The 21,564-nt window shown below is 42.4% G+C and overlaps 1 protein-coding gene across 1 annotated transcript in view; it reads left to right on the forward strand.

Moving 5' to 3' along the window:
• Positions 1 to 21,564, forward strand: part of ppp2r5a (protein phosphatase 2, regulatory subunit B', alpha isoform) — a 76,935-nt gene that overhangs the window by 27,062 nt on the left and 28,309 nt on the right. Inside the window, exon 2 of the mRNA XM_036984800.1 lies at positions 16,582 to 16,778. Coding sequence (XP_036840695.1) covers positions 16,582 to 16,778 — 197 coding nt within the window. The remainder of the gene's footprint in view (positions 1 to 16,581; positions 16,779 to 21,564) is intronic.

Consider the following 21,564-nt stretch of genomic DNA (forward strand, 5'->3'; position numbering starts at 1 on the left):
ACATGGTCAAATGTTACCAAACACGATAATAATAGGCCTGCATTACGGTAGGCAGCTAATTGTTAAATTACACTTTCCATCCATCCTTGGAAGGCCACTGTCTCTGCGCTGATCGCCTGTGAGTGAGACAACGCTAGCTAGCCAATGGGAGCGTAGTAGAACGTCCCTCTGAGTAACGGGGCGTGGTTTAGGCTTATCTGTGTTGGGGGAAAGAACGATGCTGTTCTGAGGGCAAAAGGGGATGTGCAACTCAAAACAACGTTTTGTACCAGAGTATGTCAGCGGTGCGAGGAACAGAGCGTGCCCAATTTGACTGGAGCACAGAGCGAGATTTTCCAAAGGCTGGAGTGTTGGTCTTCTCGCCTGCTCCAGTAGAGCTCACTTCAGGAGCTATTGCTCCTTTAGCTACTGTCATGGAGTTCGCTAAATATTTTCATTAAGAAACTGATACAACACAGGTGCAAAATCCAGGTGACTTAGAAAGATGAGGATAAAATGCAAGAGGACTGCGGTGATGTGGTGTCCACAACTAAAGAATCATCATGGAATCTGAAAATACATGTATTCCGAGAGCATGATGGTGTACTTTTACTCTGTGCCCATGCTAAAAGAAAGGACCGAGGTGGGTAGATAACTGTGTCATTGTAGCAAAGTATTTATAAACAAAAAATCTGATCTCTTAAACCTTTCGTTCATTATTGTTCTATTATCAATACAATAGGCCATAATTGATTTTTGTCCCAATGGGTCTGGCATATTACCACGTTCAAGGCGCTTTCTGTTTTGACCTATAGAAAAATCAAAACACATCTCTGCCCAGCCTGGCAAGAGTGGCCAAAAGGGTGTTTAGCATCCCCAGTGGCTCTGCAAGTGTGGAGAGGATATTCTCTGCAGATGGCTTGCTCTCCAGGGAGCATTGCACCACAGACTGGCCAAACTCATGTTTCTAAAAAATGAATTCAAAGGCACTAATAGGTCATTTTTGGTTTAATTTGTATTTAATTCTAAGTAAGTCTATATGCGCATATAATGATTTAATACAACAAAATGTTTAAACGCTTAGTGCGTTATGTCCCTACCAGCTTTTTGTGTTACAGAAGGCTGCAAATCAAATTTATTTGTCACATACACATGGTTAGCAGATGTTAATGCGAGTGTAGCGAAATGCTTGTGCTTCTAGTTTCAACAATGCAGTAATAACCAACGAGTAATCTAACTAACAATTTCACAACTACTACCTTATACACACAAGTGTAAAGGGATAAAGAATATGTACATAAAGATATATGAATGAGTGATGGCAGAGCGGCATAGGCAAGATGCAGTAGATGGTATCGAGTACAGTATATACATATGAGATGAGTATGTAAACAAAGTGGCATAGTTTAAAGTGGCTAGTGATACATGTATTACATAAAGATGCAGTAGATGATAGAGTACAGTATATACGTATACATATGAGATGAATAATGTAGGGTATGTAAACATTATATTAAGTAGCATTGTTTAAAGTGGCTAGTGATATATTTCCCATCAATTCCCATTATTAAAGTGGCTGGAGTTGAGTCAGTGTGTTGGCAGCAGCCACTCAATGTTAGTGGTGGCTGTTTAACAGTCTGATGGCCTTGAGATAGAAGCTGTTTTTCAGTCTCGGTCCCAGCTTTGATGCACCTGTACTGACCTCGCCTTCTGGATGATAGCGGGGTGAACAGGCAGTGGCTCGGGTGGTTGTTGTCCTTGATTATCTTTATGGCCTTCCTGTCACATCGGGTGGTATAGGTGTCCTGGTGCTTCACAATATTTGTGTATGCTATAGCGTTGAAATAATATAGCCTAAATAATACATTTTTGTTCCTTAGTCTCCCTGTTTGGCTCATGATCTATTTAGAGTTTATATGCTGTATTTAATATGAAATGGTGTGTTCACCTTTTCATGTTTATTCAAATACTTTCATTCAAATCATATGGTTTTGTTTCAATACTTCAAAACCAAATGGTATGTCCAGGTAGTCACAAAAATGGATGGGTGTTGGTTAAATTGTGGTTTTAATGAATGGAGGGAATTTAGAGCTGTAGTTTTTTTGTGAGCGAGGAGCGGTTTTTAGCAGAGGGTTTGGAAAGGACGTGGGACACCAGGTAAGCTACATGCGCTTGGAGCAGAATATCCAACTGCTCAACTCCACTCACGTACGCAGTAGTGTATGTATGTATGTATGTATGTATGTATGTATGTATGTATGTATGTATTTTAAGGTGACAGTGTAATTTTTTTATTTCACCTTTATCATTTGGCTGGCTAATTAGTAATCCAAAATTCAATGACTGTCACACCCCTACTATACCAGGATTGATTTGCTATGGCACAGGCACAGTAAGCCTAGTTATGATGATAACTAGAGTACTGTAACTAATGTATAGGGTCAAAACTAAATCCTGGCTCCAGTTCGGACAAATCAAAGGGAGAGAAGAATAAAAACAATGTTTAACTTGGTAGTCTCTCTGTTGGCCATGTCAAGGTAGGACGGTGCGACTAGAAGTAAGACAACACTCCTAGAGATGCACAAGGAGTAGTGAACTTTTCCACTCTTTCTCTAAGTGCACCTAAATCACACAATGCCAGAGGTGCTCAGGGGGGCTGTGGTTTTGAATATAACTGCGTGCCTTACCCCAGCACATTAGCCAGGGAATGCACTCCTTCACCTAACTCTTACAGATCTAAATCAGATGTTGTTTACAAGGTAAGGATGGAAACCACCAGGCAACAGCACTTACCTCACACATCCCATAAAGGCTGGAACCCAGAGCTCCCCTGCCCTAAGCAAAGAATTCCAGTCTCAGACAGGCCCTACGCTACAGCCTGCAGTAGACTCTTACTGTTGCTCACAGAGGAGGAATGTAAGCTGTGTGTCTGAGCGAGCAGCAGCAGTGGATAAGGATCCACGGTATGCAGGAAAAAAGAGGACGAAAAAATGTCTGTTACGTAAGACTCGCTAACCCAGAACACAATGACGCCTGATGCATTATGGTACAATCCACTCAGCCTTTGCCTGCCTGCTCCAGTTTGGCTTCAGACAGAGGACTTCCCAGAGTATAGAACCCAATTCTCTCAAAAGCACGACATTATGGGGTATTGGAGAACTGCTCTTTCTGCTATGTGACGAGACCTGAAGCCCTTCAGCAAACCACGACAAACCGAAATGCATGAAGTGTGTAATAGCCCTAAAGCCAGGTGTGCCTAACCTTCCCTGTGCTTCTCTCATAGCGTGATATTTCCAGATTACCCATTTCCGGAGTCCATACAGTTAGCCAAATGCATGCTTACTGCTAACTTTAGTCTCCCAAGGCTTTTGATCTAAATTTAATCAAATGTTATTTGTCACAAGCATACTGTGAAATGTTTAAATACAAGCCCTTTCCCAACAATGCAGAGTTAAAAAGTAAGACATTTAGAAAATATTAGATGTCTGCTAATGATGCTTTCCACTGCAACAGCCAAACGACCAGACCCTGTTGGAGTCCTGTCAGTCCTTCCACGGGCACAGTTTCAGTAGGTTCGAAACCGCGGAGGGAATTCCTGTGGAATGTTCTGGTGCTGCCACCTGTACATTCCCTCCATGTCATGATGTAATTCAGAAATGTGTCACCTCTCAATGAAAGACTGCCCCCACTGCCCCATCTTGCTTTCTCTACGGTGTCATGGTAAACCTCCCCTCCTTGCTTGTACCAGCTCTATCCCTCCAACATTTTATGGAATATGTGTTCAAGTTTTCATGTTAGTTTGTTTAGGACTATGTTTGTACAGTATGTAAATTAGGTTTGTGTGTGTGTTCATGTACGCACAAATATACACACTGCACACACGTTACTCAACACTATACACACTATACACAGTGACTGAAATGTCTAAGTGTTCAAAGAGCTGCAGTTAGTTTCAGAATGGGTGGCAAGGAATAAGTTATTCCTAAATATTTCAAAAACTAAAAGCATTGTATTTGGGACAAATCATTCACTAAACCTCAACTAAATCTTGTAATGAATAATGTGGAAATTGAGCAAGTTGCGGTGTCTAAACTGCTTGGAGTAACCCTGGATTGTAAACTGTCATGGTTAAAACATATTGATATGACAGTAGCTAAAATGGAGAGAAGTCTGTCCATAATAAAGCTCTGCTCTGCCTTCTTAACAGCACTATCAACAAGGCAGGCCTTACAGGCACACAGCTCTGACACCCATGCATACCCCACAAGACATGCCACCAGAGGTCTCTTCACAGTCCCCAAGTCCAGAACAGACTATTGGAGGCACACAGTACTACATAGAGCCATGACTACATGGAACTCTATTCCACATCATGTAACTCATGCAAGATTTTTTTTTTAAAGCACCATATGGAACAACGGGGACTGTGAAGCAACACAAACAGGCACAGACACATACATACAAACGCACGATAACATACACACTATGCACACATGGATTTTGTGTTGTAGATATGTGGTAGTAGAGTAAGGAACTGAGGGCACACACTTAGTGTGTTGTGAAATCTGTTGTGTGAACCAATCCCACTTCCTTATTTGCTGGACCACAGGAAGAGCTAATGGGGTTGTGTGAAACGCTTTGCCTAGTTTGCTGTGTACAGTACAGACAGAGCTTTGTAACGTACATGGGAATCCATCTAGGCCCTTACAGTAAGGCCACGCTAATTATGAAATAACACATGCTGGAATTCGCCTGGCTTCATAGAGAAGGTTGCTTTTAGACCCTAATGCAGGGTTCCCCACCTGGCAGGCCGCGGGTGGTCTCATTTGGCCCCACAAGTTTTATGAGCAAAAAAAAAAAGGTTATTTTTTTTGTTAGACATAGGACTGTAAAAACACCAGGAAATCAGCTCCAAGTGATTTTCATTTAAGAAATCTGTACCTGTGTGTTCCCACCAAAAGAGAGGCGTGAGCATATTCAAATGTAAGCATGGTTTGAAATTGTTTTATTCAAACATATGTATTTTATTTATTTAACCTTTAACTAGGCAAGTCCTTTAAGAACAAATTCTTATTTACAATGACGACCTACGAAGAGGCAAAAGGCCTCCTGTGGGGACGGGATAAAAAAAAATATATAGGACAAAAAAAAACATCACGACGAGACACCACAACACTACATAAAGAGAGACCTAAAACAACATGGCAGCAGCACAACATGGTACAAACATTGTTGGGCGCAGACAACACCACAAAGGGCAAAAAGGTGGAGACAACAACACATCATGCGAAGCAGCCACAAGTGTCAGTAAGTGTCCATGATTGAGTCTTTGATTGTAGAGATGGATGGATATTTGCAGCTCGTTCCAGTCGCTAACTGCAGCAAACTGAAAAAAGGAATGACCCAGGGATGTGTGTGCTTTGGGGACCTTTAGCAGAATTGTGACTGACAGAACAGGTGTTGTATGTGGAGGATGAGGGCTGCAGTAGGTATTTCAGATAGGGGGGAGTAAGGCCTTAGAAGGTTTTATAAACTGGATCTTGCATCGGGTATACAGAGATGACCAGTTTATAGATTGCAATGATGTGTGCACCTATAAGGAGCATTGGTGGCAAATCTGATGGCCGAATGATAAAGAACATCTAGCCGCTCGAGAGCACCGTTACCTGGCAATCTATAAATAACATCTCCGTAATCTAGCATGGTCATCTGGTCATGGTCATCTGAATTGGGGTTCTTTTGGCACCTGGGGTGAAAGGAGCGATTATGATAGAGGAAACAAAGGCTAGATTTAGCTTTAGCCTGCAGCTTGGATATGTGCTGAGAGAAGGACAGTGTACCGTCTAGCCATAATCCCAAGTAATTGTATGAGGTGACTGACTACCTGAAGCTCTAAACCCTTAGCAGTAGTGATCACACCGGTGGTGAGGGGAATTCTTCTTACTGAACCACACTAACTTTATATTTGAGGTGTTCAGAGCAAGGTTAAGGGCAGAGAAAGCTTGTTGAACACTAAGAAAGCCTTGCTGGAGAGCGTTAAACACAGAATCTGGGGAGGGGCCAGCTGAGTGTGACTATCATCTCAAATAAAAATGTATTGGTCACATACACGTGTTTAGCAGATGTTATTGCGAGTGTAGCGAAACACTGGTCCATATAAATGGATGAGAGCTTCCTACTGCCTGAGTTATGTTGTTGATGTAAATTGAGACGAGCGTGGGGCCTACGATCGAGCCTTGGGGTCCTCCCTTGGTGACAGGCAGTGACTGAGACAGCAGATGTTCTGACTTTATACACTGCTCTCTTTGAGAGAGGTAGTTAGAAAACCAGGCCAAAGACCCCTCAGAGACACCAATGCACTACCCACAAGAATGGAATGGTCTACTGTATCAAAAGCTTTAGCCAAGTCAATAAAAATAGCAGCACCTTGCTTAGAATCAAGGGCAATGGTGACATAATTTAGGACCTTTTTAAGGTTGCAGTGACACATCCATTACCTATTCGGAAACCAGATTGCGTACCATAGAGAATACCATAGACAGACATAAAGAAACTCAGTCAGTTGATTATTGACAAGTTTTTCCAACACTTTTAATAAACAGTTAGGATCAGCTTGATCTCCCCCTTTTAAATAAAGGATGCACCGTGGCTGCCTTCCAAGCAATGGAAACCTCCCCAGAGAGGAGAGAGGCTCTGCGATGATAGGGGTTGCAACCTTAAAGAAGAAAGGATCTAACCCAGATGTTTTTTGAGGGTCAAATTTAAGGAGCTCCTTAAGCACCTCAGACTGTGACCGCGTGCAGGGAGAAACTGTGTAGCGGGGCAGGGGGGGAAAGGGAGGAGCATCGGGGTTAGTCGCATTAGAAGGGCTGGGAGATGTTGCCCATCCAACATTTCCCAACAATGCATGGCTGAGTGAAATGGGAATCCTGACTTAATGAGGTGGTGATTTTAAAGAGCTCAGCCATGTGCTCATGGTCAGTAACAACCACATCATCAACATTAAGGGACATGGGTAGCCGTGAGGAGGAGGGTTTATTCTCCAGGTCTTTAACCGTTTTCCAGAACTTCTTGGGGTTAGACCTACAGAGAGAGAACTGCTCCTTAAATTAATGTAACTAACTTTGGCCTTCCGGATAGCCTGAGTGCACACTTATTTATCATTTGCCTAAACGACAGCCAGTCAACCTGAGTATTTGTGTGGTGGGCCTTTCGCCAAATGGTGTTCTTGATCAAATCAAATACATTTTTATTTTTCACATGCACCGAATGCAACCGCTGTAGATCTTACAGTGAAATGCTTACTTCTTGAGGTGGAGTAACTCTGCCAGATCACAGTTGAACCAGAGGCTGAACCTGTTTTTGAAATTCAAATGTTCTTTATGGGGGTGTGTTTGTTAACAATACCACTGAAAATATGTTTTTTAAGGTCCAAGAGGGTATCAAGCTGATTCTATACCAATTTACAGAGGCCAGGTCATGAAGGAAGGCTTGCTCATTAAAGTTTTCCAGCAAGCGTCTGTGACATCAGGACCGGACATTTAACTGAGCAGCCCATACGAACAGTCTGTAAAACGGTGATCACTAAGGTCATTACAGAAAACTGATGCCTACCAGGATTATTTGTGAGGATTAGGCGAGTAGCCTTTTCTGTATGTCTGGAGTCCTACCTTGTGGGATTGATAATGATCTGAGAAGGATTTATTGTTTTAGGACTTGGTCAGGTGGTTTAGCATGTCCCAGTTTAGGTCACCTAGCAGGACAAATTCAGATTTAGTTTAAGGGTCCAGGAGAGAGTTTTGGGCAGGTAGGGTACAAGCTGGTGCTGATGGTGGACGATAACACCCAGCAACAGTCAAAGAGCTATTTGAAAGTGTAATGCTTAAAACCAGCAAATCCACAGACTTGGTGGAGACAACCGAGCACTGAAGGTGTTCCTTGGTAAAGATTGCCACTCCACTACCTTTTGGAAGATCTGTCTCTCCGAAAAAGGTTCTAACCAGAAAGATTAACGTAAGGGTTAACACTCGTTTGTTCATTCTTTCTGTTTGGGCTTCTTCCGGTCAATTTACGGTCTGCAAATTATTTGTAATTTAGTTCCAGCTCCCCGACCATCCATTCAACAAAATCATCTTCCTGTGGCTGAATCTAGTAGATCAGTTATTCCCAAACTGGGGTACACAATGCCATCGGGGGTACGCCCCAAAAAAAGGGATTCACTTTTAAAATATTTTTTCCAACGTGGCCATACATTTGGGTGAGGATTTTTTTCTCTTTCTCTCCTTAGTAGCCTCGTTTTCACTGCCAAAAATGTAATTAAACCATCCAGTGTTCAGCGAAATAACAACATGATTTCAAATACAGGTAGCCTAGTCTAATAATTAACATCCAATCACATTAACCATTCTCTCGCGGGAATTCCACTAACGGTCCGTATGTAGCCAAACATAGCTGCTGCTCATTCAGTTTGCTCGAAAATTGATAAATGGTTTTTAAAAAGTAAGGCCTGCATCCATGGAGACACATACCAGCTCTACTGATAGTACTGCTACTACCAGCAGTACAACACCTGCACAACGCAAGTTGTTCTGCTTCAACGCGCACATCCAATGCTAGCATCAGTAATTCTACATTTGTTGTTAGCCCAGCTAGCATGGACACTGACAGTTGTGAATCTGATGCAGCCAAAGAGCTACTGCCCACTTACCCGGGAAAGCGCCGAACAACAGACAGGGACGTTGGACCATCAGAGGCACAAATATGATGAGAACTGCATTGATTTGGGGTTCACTTATATTGGGAGTAATGCCTTTCCTCAGCCACAGTGTGTTATAGTACTTTTGTATATATCTCACAACGCGTTGAAACCTTCACTCTTGCGCAGACATTTAGAAACCAAACATGCCAATTTGGAAAACAAGCCACAGAGGTTTTTTGAGTGAGAATTAAGACTCGTTTTGAGTAGTAAGACATGTATAAAAGCAACAGATACTATTAATAAGAAGTGGCTAGAAGCATATTATATGGTGAGCTACCGAATAGCTAGGACAGGCAGGCCCATACTATTGTGGAGGACTTAATTCTTCCTGCTGCCGCGGATATGGCTGGGACAATGCTGGGGGAAAAGGACAAAAAGAACTGTACAGACAATGCATTTCACGACACATCAGTGACATGGCAGGAATCGTTTTGAAACAATTACTGCTTCGCATACAAGCCAGTGAATTCTATGCTTTACAGCTGGATGAGTAAACTGATGTGGCGGGCCTGGCACAGCTCCTGGTATATGTCCGTTGCTTTTATGGGGGGTCGATTTAAGGAAGAAATCCTCTTCTGAAACCAGGACAACAGGAGAGGATATTTTAAAGTACTGGACAGCTTTGTGACATCAAATGGACTTTGGTGGTCAAGATGTGTTGGTATCTGTACTGATGGCGCGAAAGCCATGACAGGGAGACATAGTGGAGTGGTGACATGGGTGCAAGCAGTTGCTCCCGACGCCACTTGGGTACACTGCAGCATCCACCGAGAGGCTCTTGCATTCCAAGGGAATGCCTGACAGTTTGAAAGACGTTTTGGACACGACAGTAAAAATGTCTAACTTTGTTAAAGCAAGGCCCCTGAACTTGTGTATTTTCTGCGCTATGCAATGATATGGGTAGTGACCATGTAACGCTTTTACAACATACAGAATTGCGCTGATTATGAAGGGGCAAAGTATTGACGTTTTTTTGACCATGATATTCACTTGTCTGACCGCTTGCATGACATGTGGGACGGTAGCGTCCCACCTCGCCAACAGCCAGTGAAATTGCAGGGCACCAAATTCAAAACAACAGAAATCCCATAATTAAAATTCCTCAAACACCATTTTACACCATTTTAAAAATAAACTTGTAAATCCAGCCACAGTGTCCGATTTCAAAAAGGCTTCACGACGAAAGCCCACCAAACGATTATGTTAGGTCAGCACCTCGTCGCAGAAAAACACAGCCATTTTCCAGCCAAAGAGAGGAGTCACAAAAAGCCGAAATAGAGAGAAAATTAATCACTAACCTTTGATCTTCATCAGATGACACTCAAAGGACTTCATGTTACACAATACATGTATGTTTTGTTCGATAAAGTTCATATTTATATCCAAAAATCTCAGTTTACATTGTCGCGTTATGTTCAGTAGTTCCAAAACATCCAGTGATTTTGCAGAGAGCCACATCAATTTACAGAAATACTCATAATAAACATTGCTAAAAGACACGTGTTATGCATGGAATTTTAGATCCACTTCTCCATAATGCAACCACTGTGTCAGATTAAAAAAAAACTTAACGGAAAAAGCACACCATGCAATAATCTGAGTACAGCGCTCAGACACAAAAACAAGCCATACAGATATCTGCCATTTGTGGAGTCAACAGAAGTCAGAAATAGCATTATAAATATTCACTTACCTTTGATCTTCATCAGAATAAACTCCCAGGAATCCCAGTTCCACAATAAATGTTTATCGAACAAAAAAGTCCATAATTTATGTCCAAATACCTGCTTTTTGTTTGTGCGTTTAGCCCAGTAATCCAAAGGCGCGAGCACTAGGTCCAGACAAAGTCAAAAGGTTCCGTTACAGTTCGTAGAAACATGTCAAACGATGTATAGAATCAATCTTTAGGATGTTTTTAACGTAAATCTTCAATAATGTTCCAACCAGAGAATTCCTTTGTCTTCAGAAATGCAATGGAACGCAGCTAACTCTCACGGGAGCGTGAGAGACTGAGCTCATGGCACTCTGCCAGACACCTGGTTGAAACAGCTCTCATTCCCTCCTCCTTAACAGTAGAAGCCTCAAACAAGGTTCTAAAGACTGTTGACATCTAGTGGAAGCATTAGGAAGTGCAATATGACTCCATAGACACTGTATATTCAATAGGCAATGACTTGAAACTTGAAAAATTACAAACCTCAGATTTCCCACTTCCTGGTTGGATTTTCTTTTCTCAGGTTTTTGCATGTCATGAGTTCTGTTATACTCAGACATCATTCAAATAGTTTTAGAAACGTCAGAGTGTTTTCTATCTAAATCTACTTACTATATGCATATTCTAGCTTTTAGCAGGCAGTTTACTCTGGGCACCTTTTTATCCAAGATACTCAATACTGCCCCCCAGTCCTAAAGAAGTTAAGAAGTTCTGTCTGCATTAACAAGGACAACACACAGGTCTTTCCAGCATTGTATGATTTTTTTTTTGGTGTGCAAATGAACTCAAGCGTACGGACCATGTCAAATGTGATATAGCGAAGCACCTGAGTGAGTTGGGTGCGCAACTTTCCCTGAAACGGATGACAAATAACTGTATTCGTTATCCCTTTCATGCCCTGCCTCCAGTCCACTTACCGATATCTGAACAAGAGAGCCTCATTGAAATTGCAACAAGCAGTTCTGTGTGAATTTAATTTAATCAGAAGCAACTGCCAGATTTCTGGATAGGGCTGCACGCAGAGTTTCTTGCCTTGGCAAATCGCGCTGTTAAGACATTGGTGCCCTTTGCAACCACGTACCTATGTGAGAGTGGATTCTCTGCCCTCACTAGCATGAACACTAAATACAGGCACAGACTCTGTATGGAAAATGATTTAAGACTGAGACTCTCCAATACAACCGAACATTGCAGAATTATGAGCATCCTTTCAAGCTAGTTAATCCCAATTTTCGATGATCAAATAAAGTTGTGTATGTAAGTTGGCTAAATAAAGACCAAAATTATTGAAATAATATTTGAGCCCTGGTCTTATAAGAGCTCTTTGTCACAACCCGACTCGTGGGAAAGGGTTGTGGGCACCAGCCTTTTGTTTTTTTTTTCTGTGATTTTAGCGAAAGCTCAGGAAGTGTCAAAGTCAAGAAAGCAAGACTTTCCCCTGTGAACAGGAGGATTAAAGATGTCATATCTCCCGTGTGAGCATCAGAAATTAAAGGAAATTGCCCTGTAGATCTTGTGCGTCACCACAGCCAGCATAGTTAATGTTTAACGAGCCGTTGGCATAGTGGAGTTGGCAAGGCCTTTCACACAGGTACATGTTATGGCTAAGGCCCTGTGTTTTGTGCAATCATGTGACATAGCAAGATTTTATCCTGTGTTTTAAGCCAGAAATAAGAATTACATCAAAAATGAAAGCAATTGTCTGAGGATGGTGCTGGACCATCTGACATAAAAACAAAAGGAGACCGTTTGACGAAAAAGCTTTAAAGGTAGACTCAGTGAAATGACGTTGCCACGAGCAGATATTGAGATGCAAGAACTTTGCTCTCACGCAGTCGCACTGTATCTGTGCAGTGTGGTAGCCAAAGCACCAAAACAGCGGAGAAGTTAAGCCTCACACTTCAACGCTCTTAGTTGTTGCGGAAATTTACCAACTATGCTGCTTACTTTCTGCATACAAGTCAAAATCCAGGCATGTCACTTGACTGCACAAAACTCAGGACCCTAGTTATGTGCCTTTCTTAGTTTTCAGGCCTCGTGAAACATCTGGCATTTAAAAAAATAAAAAATGCCTTTATTAAAATGACAACAGAACAGTTTTAAAGGTAAACACTGCTTGTTTGAGCTAAAACACTCACCTGTTTTTGTCATAAGAGAGCAGCTATAGGCCTAGATGTAAGTATTATTTTTTGCTTTGTTAGTGCCTGAGATTGCTTTATTGACTTTGTTGCCTAACCTGTGCTGGTAAAAGTCAAATGCCAACCCACTTGTTTCTACAGTGTCCTCCTGAATTATTGGCACCCTAGGTAAATACAAAAAAGGCAGTGAAAAACTGTAATCATTGTTTGTCAGCTTGATCTTACTCAACATATCATATGAATCTAACCTTTAATTGAGTTAAACACATTTTTTTTGTTGAACAATTCTATCAAGAAAGTATTTTATTCAAAAACATGCATGCCAGTTATTGGCACCCCTAAAAATTCTTATGAACAAAATCAAATTGATGTATATTCCGATTTTATGATTTGTTAATTTTAAAGTTAATCTGAGTCTTTGGGAACTCCATGACTTCCTGTTTCACTGGGGTATAAATATGAGGTGGTACACACAGGCTAAACTCTCTTTGTCATCCTTCAACATGGGAAAGGATAGAGAACATACAAATTAAATGAGACAAAAGGTTGCTGACCTTCACAAATCAGGCAATGGCTATTGAAAAGGTAGCTACACGCCTGAAAATACCCATCTCCACTATTAGGGCAGTAATTAAGAAATGTAAAACTGGAGCTGTAATGAACCTGCCTGGAAGAGGACGCAAGTGTATTTTGCCCCCACGGACAGTGAGAAGGATGGTTCAAGTGGCAAAAAAATCTCTAAGGATCACAGTTGGAGAATTGCAGAAGTAGGTTACATCTTGGGGTCACCAAGTCTCAAACTACAATTAGGTGCCATGACCAAGTTATTTGAAAGGGTTGCCAGAAGAAAGCCTCTGCTATCACCAAACCACAAACATAAGCGCCTGGAGTTTGCTAAATGTCATTGGAACTTTGATTGGAACCAGGTTCTATGGTCTGATGAGACTAAAATGTCGTTTTTTTTGCATCAAACACTAGAGTTGGGTTTGGTGTAAAAAAGAAGCATGGTCATTCAGAAAATATCCTAATTCCCACTGTGAATGAAGTATGGTGGTGGATCTGTGATGTTGTGAGCCTGTTATACATCCAAAGGCCCTGGGACCCTTGTTAGGATACATGGCATCATGGACTCCCAAGTACCAGGAGATTTTAGGTCAAAACCTGTCTGCCTCTGCCAGTAGGCTAAAACTGGGTCGTCGTTGGATCTTCCTGCAGGACAACGATCCAAAGCATACCTCCAAATCTACACAAATGGTTCGCTGACCATAGACGTTTCGCAATGGCCATCCCAGTCCCCTGACCGAAACACCATTTGAAAACCTATGCGGTGAGCTGAATAGGAGAGTCCTAAAGTGAGGACCAAGGACTGAAGGTTCTGGAGTGTTGCTGTATGGAGGAATGGTCTCAAATCCCTGGTCTTCTCCCACCTCATCAAACATGTATAGGAGACGACTCAGACCTGTTGTCTTGGCATCTTTTTTGTTCATATTTACCTCGGGTGCCAATAATTCAGGAGGGCACTATCTACTAGAGATAGCATTTCTCTGCACCTGCGATAACATCTGCAAAACTGTACGCGACCAATAAACTTTTTGATTTGAGTTTGAGTGTTCTTTGAACTCACGTGATAGGGAATTATAGGTCATAAAATATCCCGGGGTCAGTTGCCACAGTGAAGTGATTTTACTTTGTCAGTTTTGATACAATAACATTTCCACATGTAAGGAAAATAATGATACAGTAGCTTAGTGGCCATCTGAAAGAAAGGGAAAAAATAAAAATGTTGCTTAATGGGTGGGAAAAGGAAAGACCTTCCAGACGAAAGGCAGTTTCCATTATGACAAGCATATCCTGTTCAGCAATGCCTCTCTTCCTCTCGCTCTGTTCTCGAGCCCATCATCCACAACAAAGTTTGAGTGCTCTCTGACCAAACATACTGCACATTATGTGGTTCAGCAAGCCCGTCACTAACTGAGGTCTCTAAGTGAGTTAGGATGTTGTCAACATGGCCCTCTCTATTAGAGCCCGACCAATCTATCAATTCACCGATATTATAGGCCGATATTGGCCTTTTACCTCTATATCGGTATGGGACGATAATTCAACCAATATGTTTATTCATCCTATTTATTACACATCTCATGCTTATCTGAACACTTGCGGACATTCTCATGATATCATTGTCACAATGTATTAAATCAACATTTGAAGCATAGTTATTGAACAATTTCTCTCTTGGATGGCAAATTCTGAAAATTCACTGGAAAAATTACACTTTAATTTCCCCGCTGTAAAACAGTATATCACAGATATATCGGTATCTGCAAGTTTTGTCCCCAAAGAAATCTGTATCGGACAAAAAACAAGATTAACTTGGGCTCTAGTCACTATTCATTATTGAATTACAGCATTGAACCACAAACACTATGGACATTTCATTACTGTATTACAGCATAGAACAACCACACATTCTTCCCTGAGTCGAAATACTGTATGTGTCCAGGAGAGAGTTGGAGCTTTAGGTAGCCCTGATTTTTAGATGGTGGTCAGTCAGTCGGGGATGGTACTACCAGAGATATTAAGGAAAGAATGAGATAGGAATCCCATTTGGCAATGAATGTATAACACCCAACCCAGCAGACTGTCGACCAATCGCGTTCACGTTGTCATGCTGCGTTACACAGTTGCTAAACTAATCATCACGCAATCCCTTCACAAATTTAAGTGTCACTATTCCAAAGCTATACAATATTACAGATAACAAGTTAATTATCTCACCTAAGAAAATATTTCTAATTTGTACTTCCTGTTCACTAAATGCATGCTAATGTTGGGTTTTTGAGCTAGTGCACAATTGACTTCGATCCACTCCTTGGAGAGCTGTCCTTGTCCCAGAATCGCCGGGAATGCTCCGCATGGCTCATTGACGACGCATGGACAATGTACACAATGGGCATTAATACGAGTTTCCCATCTCCTCAAAAGTGTCTCTGGTACTATGCCTATCATTCTTTTTCAAGGCTTCTTCATCCTGATACCGTATCAGTTAAGAGCCATAACCCTCTGCTAGGCTAGGCTAGCCCAACACTGTTGTACTATACTGTTCTGTCACGTCGTTTCTGGGTGGCTGCAATAAGTGCTGTTTGTAGCCTGGCAGGGATCAGGTTTGACAGCTCTAATAACCCTGCACACACTCACCGTCTAATCCATAAATGGCTTTATGATAAAAGCTAGAGTGACTGGGCTGGCTCTATTGAGTTTTATGTCAAATGCCCGTTGATTGGAACAACACTGACTACCTCCAACTACCAAGGTTAAGGGCTTGTAAGTAAGCATTTCACTGTAATGTCTACCTACACCGGTTGTATTCAGCGCATGTGACAAATAAAATTTGATTTGAAATTGTGATTTTTTAAAAATCGTATCTGGATCCTTGCCTGTGTTTAATGTAAATTATAGTCCTCACATCTGTTTTCACAGGCTGTGTAAGCATTTGGCCTATTATGATTTGAGGTACAGTATGCGTTGTATGGAGTGTTTACTAAAAACCTACTAAAATGTTCCATTAGGATTACTCTCAACTGCACCTATTGTATCACTGTTCTGTGACTATACACATAAGCCAAGTACCTGTAAACTTGTCATTCAGCAAATGTCTGTTTGGCCTTGCACTGAGGATGTGAATTGAGCCCTCTGTATACTGTATAGTTTGGCTCTGTTTCAGTCAGTTTTGACATCCAATCTGCCCATGAATTTTCATAAAGTTTTGTACTTTTCTCGTCGTGACGGGTCTTTCCCTAAGTTACATTCAGTTGGGCTGCCTTGGCAACAGTTACCTGCAGTTTGTGGGTAATGTTGTTTAGGCTACAAACCAGGCAAGCTTTAGTTGACATCAATACCGTGCAATGGTTGTACAGTCGCCCCATTTAGGAGTCTTAAGGCTAAATGACAATGTGGACTAAAAGTTGTTTCCATGTCATCTCTGGTTCCAGATGCACCCTCCACAGAGCAGCAGGAGCTGTTCACCCAGAAGCTCCAGCAGTGCTGCATGCTGTTTGACTTCATGGACTCTGTCACCGACCTGAAGAGCAAGGAGATCAAGCGGGCCACGCTCAACGAGCTGGTGGACTACGTCTCCACCAACAGGGGCATCCTGGTAGAGGCAGCCTATCCGGAGATCTCAAATATGGTGAGTGGGCTCCTTACACTAACAGCCTTTTCACGCTACTGAGTAAAACCGAGCTGAGACTAGCTGTACGGTGATAGCCTATTTACGCATCCTCCATAGTTGCTGAAATGGACAATGTGAAGAAAATATCCAGACCAGCACAGAACAGTTTGTGTTAGTACAATAGTGTGAAAATGGTATACCAGAAAACCATTTTGTTTTGTCACGGTGAAACAATTAAGCATCCTGTCCCTAACATAGAAGTTTCATCAAGCAACATTGGGAGATATTCTACTCCGGAGACCGGATTTTATACTCCGAACTCCGACATTGTTTGTCCTATAATTTCTACATTTCTTATTTCCATAATTTTACTTTTTAGATGTGTCTGTTGTTGTGTATTGTTAGATATTACTACACTGTTGGAGCATTCCACTACATCCGCAATAACCTCTGCTAAATATGTGTATGCAACAATACATTTTGATTGGAATCTTTATCCTGGATAGAATGCTTCTACAAAGGAGCGAAAGTGGTCATTTAAAACATGAACTTCAATTGTAATCAGGGTTTGAACGAAGAAGAAAAAGTACTGGGGCCTCACGAGTGGCGCAGAGGTCTAAGGCACTGCATTGCTGTGAGGTGTTGCTACAGACCCGGGTTCATTCCCACAACCGGCCGGGGAAGGGAGTCCCATAGGACGGCGCATAATTGGCCCAGTGTCATCCGGATTATGAGAGGGTTTGGCCGGGGGGGGCTTTACTTGGCTCAACGCACCCATAGCGACTCCCTGTGGTGGGCCGGATGCCTGCATGCTGACCCCAGTCGCCAGTTGAATGGTGTTTCCTCCTCCGCGGCTGGCTTCCAGGTTAAACTGGCGGGTGTTAAGGAGCGCAGTTAGACAGGTCATGTTTCGGAGGACAAATGACTCCACCTTTTCTTCTCCTCAGCCCGTTGGGGAGTTGCAGCGATGAGACAAGACTGAAATTGGGGATAAAAAGTGGGTCAAATGCAAAATAATAAATAAATATACATTTAGAAAAAGGACTGATTTTGCTCATGGCTTGGTTATCAAAACAACTTTCCATACTCACAAAAAGCTTATTTCTATACAATGTTGTGCACAAATTTGTTTACATCACTATTAGTGAGCATTTCTCCTTCACCAAGATAATCCATCCACATGACAAGTGTGGCATATCAAGAAGCAGATTAAACAGAATGATCATTACACAGGTGCACCTTGTGCTGGGCACAATTAAAGGCCACTCAAAAATGTGCAGTTTTGTCGCACAACACAATGTCTCAAGTTTTGAGGGAGTGTGCAATTGGCCAGCTGACTTGCAGGATTGTCCACCAGAGCAGTTGCCGGAGAATTGAATGTTCATTTCTCAACCATAACCTGCCTTCAACGTCGTTTCAGAGAATTTGGCCATACGTCTTATGGAAGCTCGTCAGCCTTACCGGGGTTTTGACCTGATTGCAGTTTGACTGTTGTCACCGACTTCAGTGGGAAAATGCTCACCTTCGATGGCCACTGGCACACTGGAGAAGTGTGCTCTTCACAGATTAATCACAGTTTCAACTGTACCAGGCAGATAGCAGACTGTGTGGGCGAGCAGTTTGCTGATGTCAATGATGTGAACAGAGTGCCCCATGGTGGCGGAGGGTTATGGTATGGGCAGACATAAGCTACGGACAACAAACACAATTTTATTTTATCAATAGCAATCTGAAGGAACGTGTATAACGTGGCAAGATCCTGAGGCCCATTGTCGTGCTGTTCATCCGCCGCCATCACCTAATGTTTCAGCATGATAATGCACGGCCCCATGTCGCGAGGATCTGCACACAATTCCTGAAAGATGAAAATGTCCCAGTTCTTCCATGGCCTGCATACTCAACAGACATGTCACCCATTGAGCATATTTGGGATGCTCTGGATTGACGCGTACGACAGTGTGTTCCAGTTCCCGCCAATATCCAGCAACTTCACACAGCCATTGAACCACACAGCCATTGAGGAGTGAGACAACATTCCACAGGCCACAATCAATAGCCTGATCATCTCTATGCGATGATGTGTTGCGCTGCACGAGGCAAATGGTCACAACAGATACTGACTAGTTTTCTGATCCACGCCCCTATCCTTTTTTTTAAGGTATCTGTGGCCAACAGATACACATCTGTATTCCCAGTCATGTGTAAACCATAGGATAGGGCTTAATTAATTTTTTTCAATCGAATTGTTTAGTTTAGCTTGAATAGAAACAGCTGTCATTCTTCGAGATGTGAAATGAAAGGGCCTTAGGATATAACCTTGTTGCGCACTGTACACAGTTGCTATTCTCTGAGCAACCTGGGAGAGAGGCAGTGCTCCCAAAGCCCTCACACACCTTCAGCTCCAGTCAGACCCAAAGATTACCCAGACCTCTTAATCACCTCGCTCATCCTTTTGCCCTTGTCTCAACCCTCACCGCTAGCCATGGTGCCAGACCAGACAGGGAAGGACGACCCAAAACCTCCCCAGTCAGTTTCCAGCACTCCTTCAGTTCAGCACTAGATCATCAGGATTCAGGAAGCAACTAGCTGTCTCTTCTCCATGCCACCTTGAACTACTGTCTCTGTCATCCACTGCTTTCCTCTACTACGCAGTATATTTATTGCATTTATTCATTGATCTTGATATATCAATCAAATGTATTTATAAAGCCCTTTTTACATCAGAAGATGTCACGAAGTGCTATACAGAAACCCAGCCTAAAACCCCCAAACGGTAAGCAATGCAGATGTAGAAGCACCGTGGCTAAGAAAAACTCCCTTGAAAGGCAGGAACCTAGAGAGGAACCAAGCTCTGATGGGTGGCCAGTCCTCTTCTGGCTGTACCAGGTGGAGATTATAAGAGTATATGGCCATTAAGGCCAGATTGTTCTTCAAGATGACCAGTAGAGTCAAATAATAATCACAGTGGTTGTCAAGGGTGCAACAGGTCAGTACCTCAAGAGTAAATGTCAGTTGTCTTTACATAGCCAAGCATTCAGATGTCGAGACAGTAGGTGTGGTAGAGCGAGAGAGTCGTTTAACAGCAGGTCCGGGACAAGGTAGCACGTCCAGTGAACAGGTCAGGGTTCCATAGCTGCAGGCAGAACAGTTGAAACTGGAGCAGCAGCACGCCCAGGTGGACTGAGGACAGCCAGGAGTCATCAGGCCAGGTAGTCCTGAGGCATATATCACATTTTAAGGGTGTGTCAGACAAAGTAATTGTTTATCCAGATGTCATTTTATGGGATTTCTATCTAGGAAGATCAGCCCTGCATTACCTGACATTTGGCATGTACCATTGCTCCAGGCAGCCACATTATACATTAGCATGTCTACTTATTCTCAGCTTACTGAGAAAACGCTCTCCCCGGTTTTAGCTTGTCGTCTAGCTGGCTAGGTTTAGTTTATTTACCAACCCATACCAGTGATAAACGTAGCCGTGTTATCGACAAATGGCAGTACACAAACAAAATCAAGCTCACTTATTTTGCTAGCTAGAAAGAAGTAGCCACAAATTCATTCAAGCATTTCAGTTTAGCTCACACTCGGCAGTAGCCCCCACAAACACCTTAAAAACTTGCCCTATACAGTAACGGTGAACTCCTTCGTGGACAAAACTACTCTTTCCCATAGTACAAGCCTATCTATAGTATGACAGCATCAGCAGTTAGCTACCAACAGCTGGTAGACATGTTTACATTTGGTTCGTTTTATCAGCGTCATTTAGATGAAGACATGCGCTAAATACGTTATAGCTAGCTACTGTTAGCATAGAGATACCAAGCTATCTCTTTCACTTACCCGATTGAGTTCCATGCTCTCTTAAGCCCATGATAATGCTCGGTCTCTGCTGGTGCTGCTGGCTGTTTGACATGCTTTAGAAGCCACAGTAATGGTAGGGACAGCATCCACTTTGAGAAGGAACTTCTTGCTGAAGCCCTAATTCCATTGTTGATAGCCATGGAAGTTCTAAAATGTGTCCCTCGGTAGATTCAATTTACCCGCTTCATTCTCATATCCCACTTTTTTTTTTACTTTTGTCATTCATCGTGACTGATTTGGCAAAAAACCTCACACAAACTTTTTGAACAACTTTGTATTATAACAATTGATTTAAGAGTTTGTAATTTGGGAATGTTTTCTTGGTATTCTAAGTTACTATTATATGCATTGAGAAATAAGTGCTACACTTCCTTTAACCTCACTGGTAGAGCTTTCACATGTAGTTTGATTATTTCGATGACATGCGTATGACGGAATCAGTGAGAATTGGCCAAATGTAGCGTTCAGTTGTGCTTAAACCACCTCTTTCACAGGTAATGTGTATGTAACGGGAAGCATCCTGTTAAACTGTGGAGTGTGGTTGAGTAGCTCTGTCTTTTTCTGTAATAGGTAGTCACTCTTGAACACAAAGAAGCCTGGCCAGCCTCAGTGACTCACTCACACAGCGTTTACAGTGCCACGGATACGGACTCACTCTGCGGCGCTGCCAGGGGAACCGCTGATTACACACGGGGATAGGTTATCATCAGCACATCCTTAGCTATCGCGGCAAGATACTTGTGTGTCATAGGTAATCGTGTAGGCATCCTTCCTAGGAGGACCTATAGATTTTGATGTAGCAAATCAATAAACATACACATCCAGGGACCGCTGCTTGATTATACTGCTGGATAGGTTGTTGAGTTGCCTGTCTTGAGTGTTGATTGCTCTCTACCTATAGAGTAGCCTCACAACTGGGCATGTTAGGAGGAGCAGGGCCTCT

This window comes from Oncorhynchus mykiss, chromosome 8 (genome assembly GCF_013265735.2).
Source record: "Oncorhynchus mykiss isolate Arlee chromosome 8, USDA_OmykA_1.1, whole genome shotgun sequence".
NCBI lineage: Eukaryota > Metazoa > Chordata > Actinopteri > Salmoniformes > Salmonidae > Oncorhynchus > Oncorhynchus mykiss.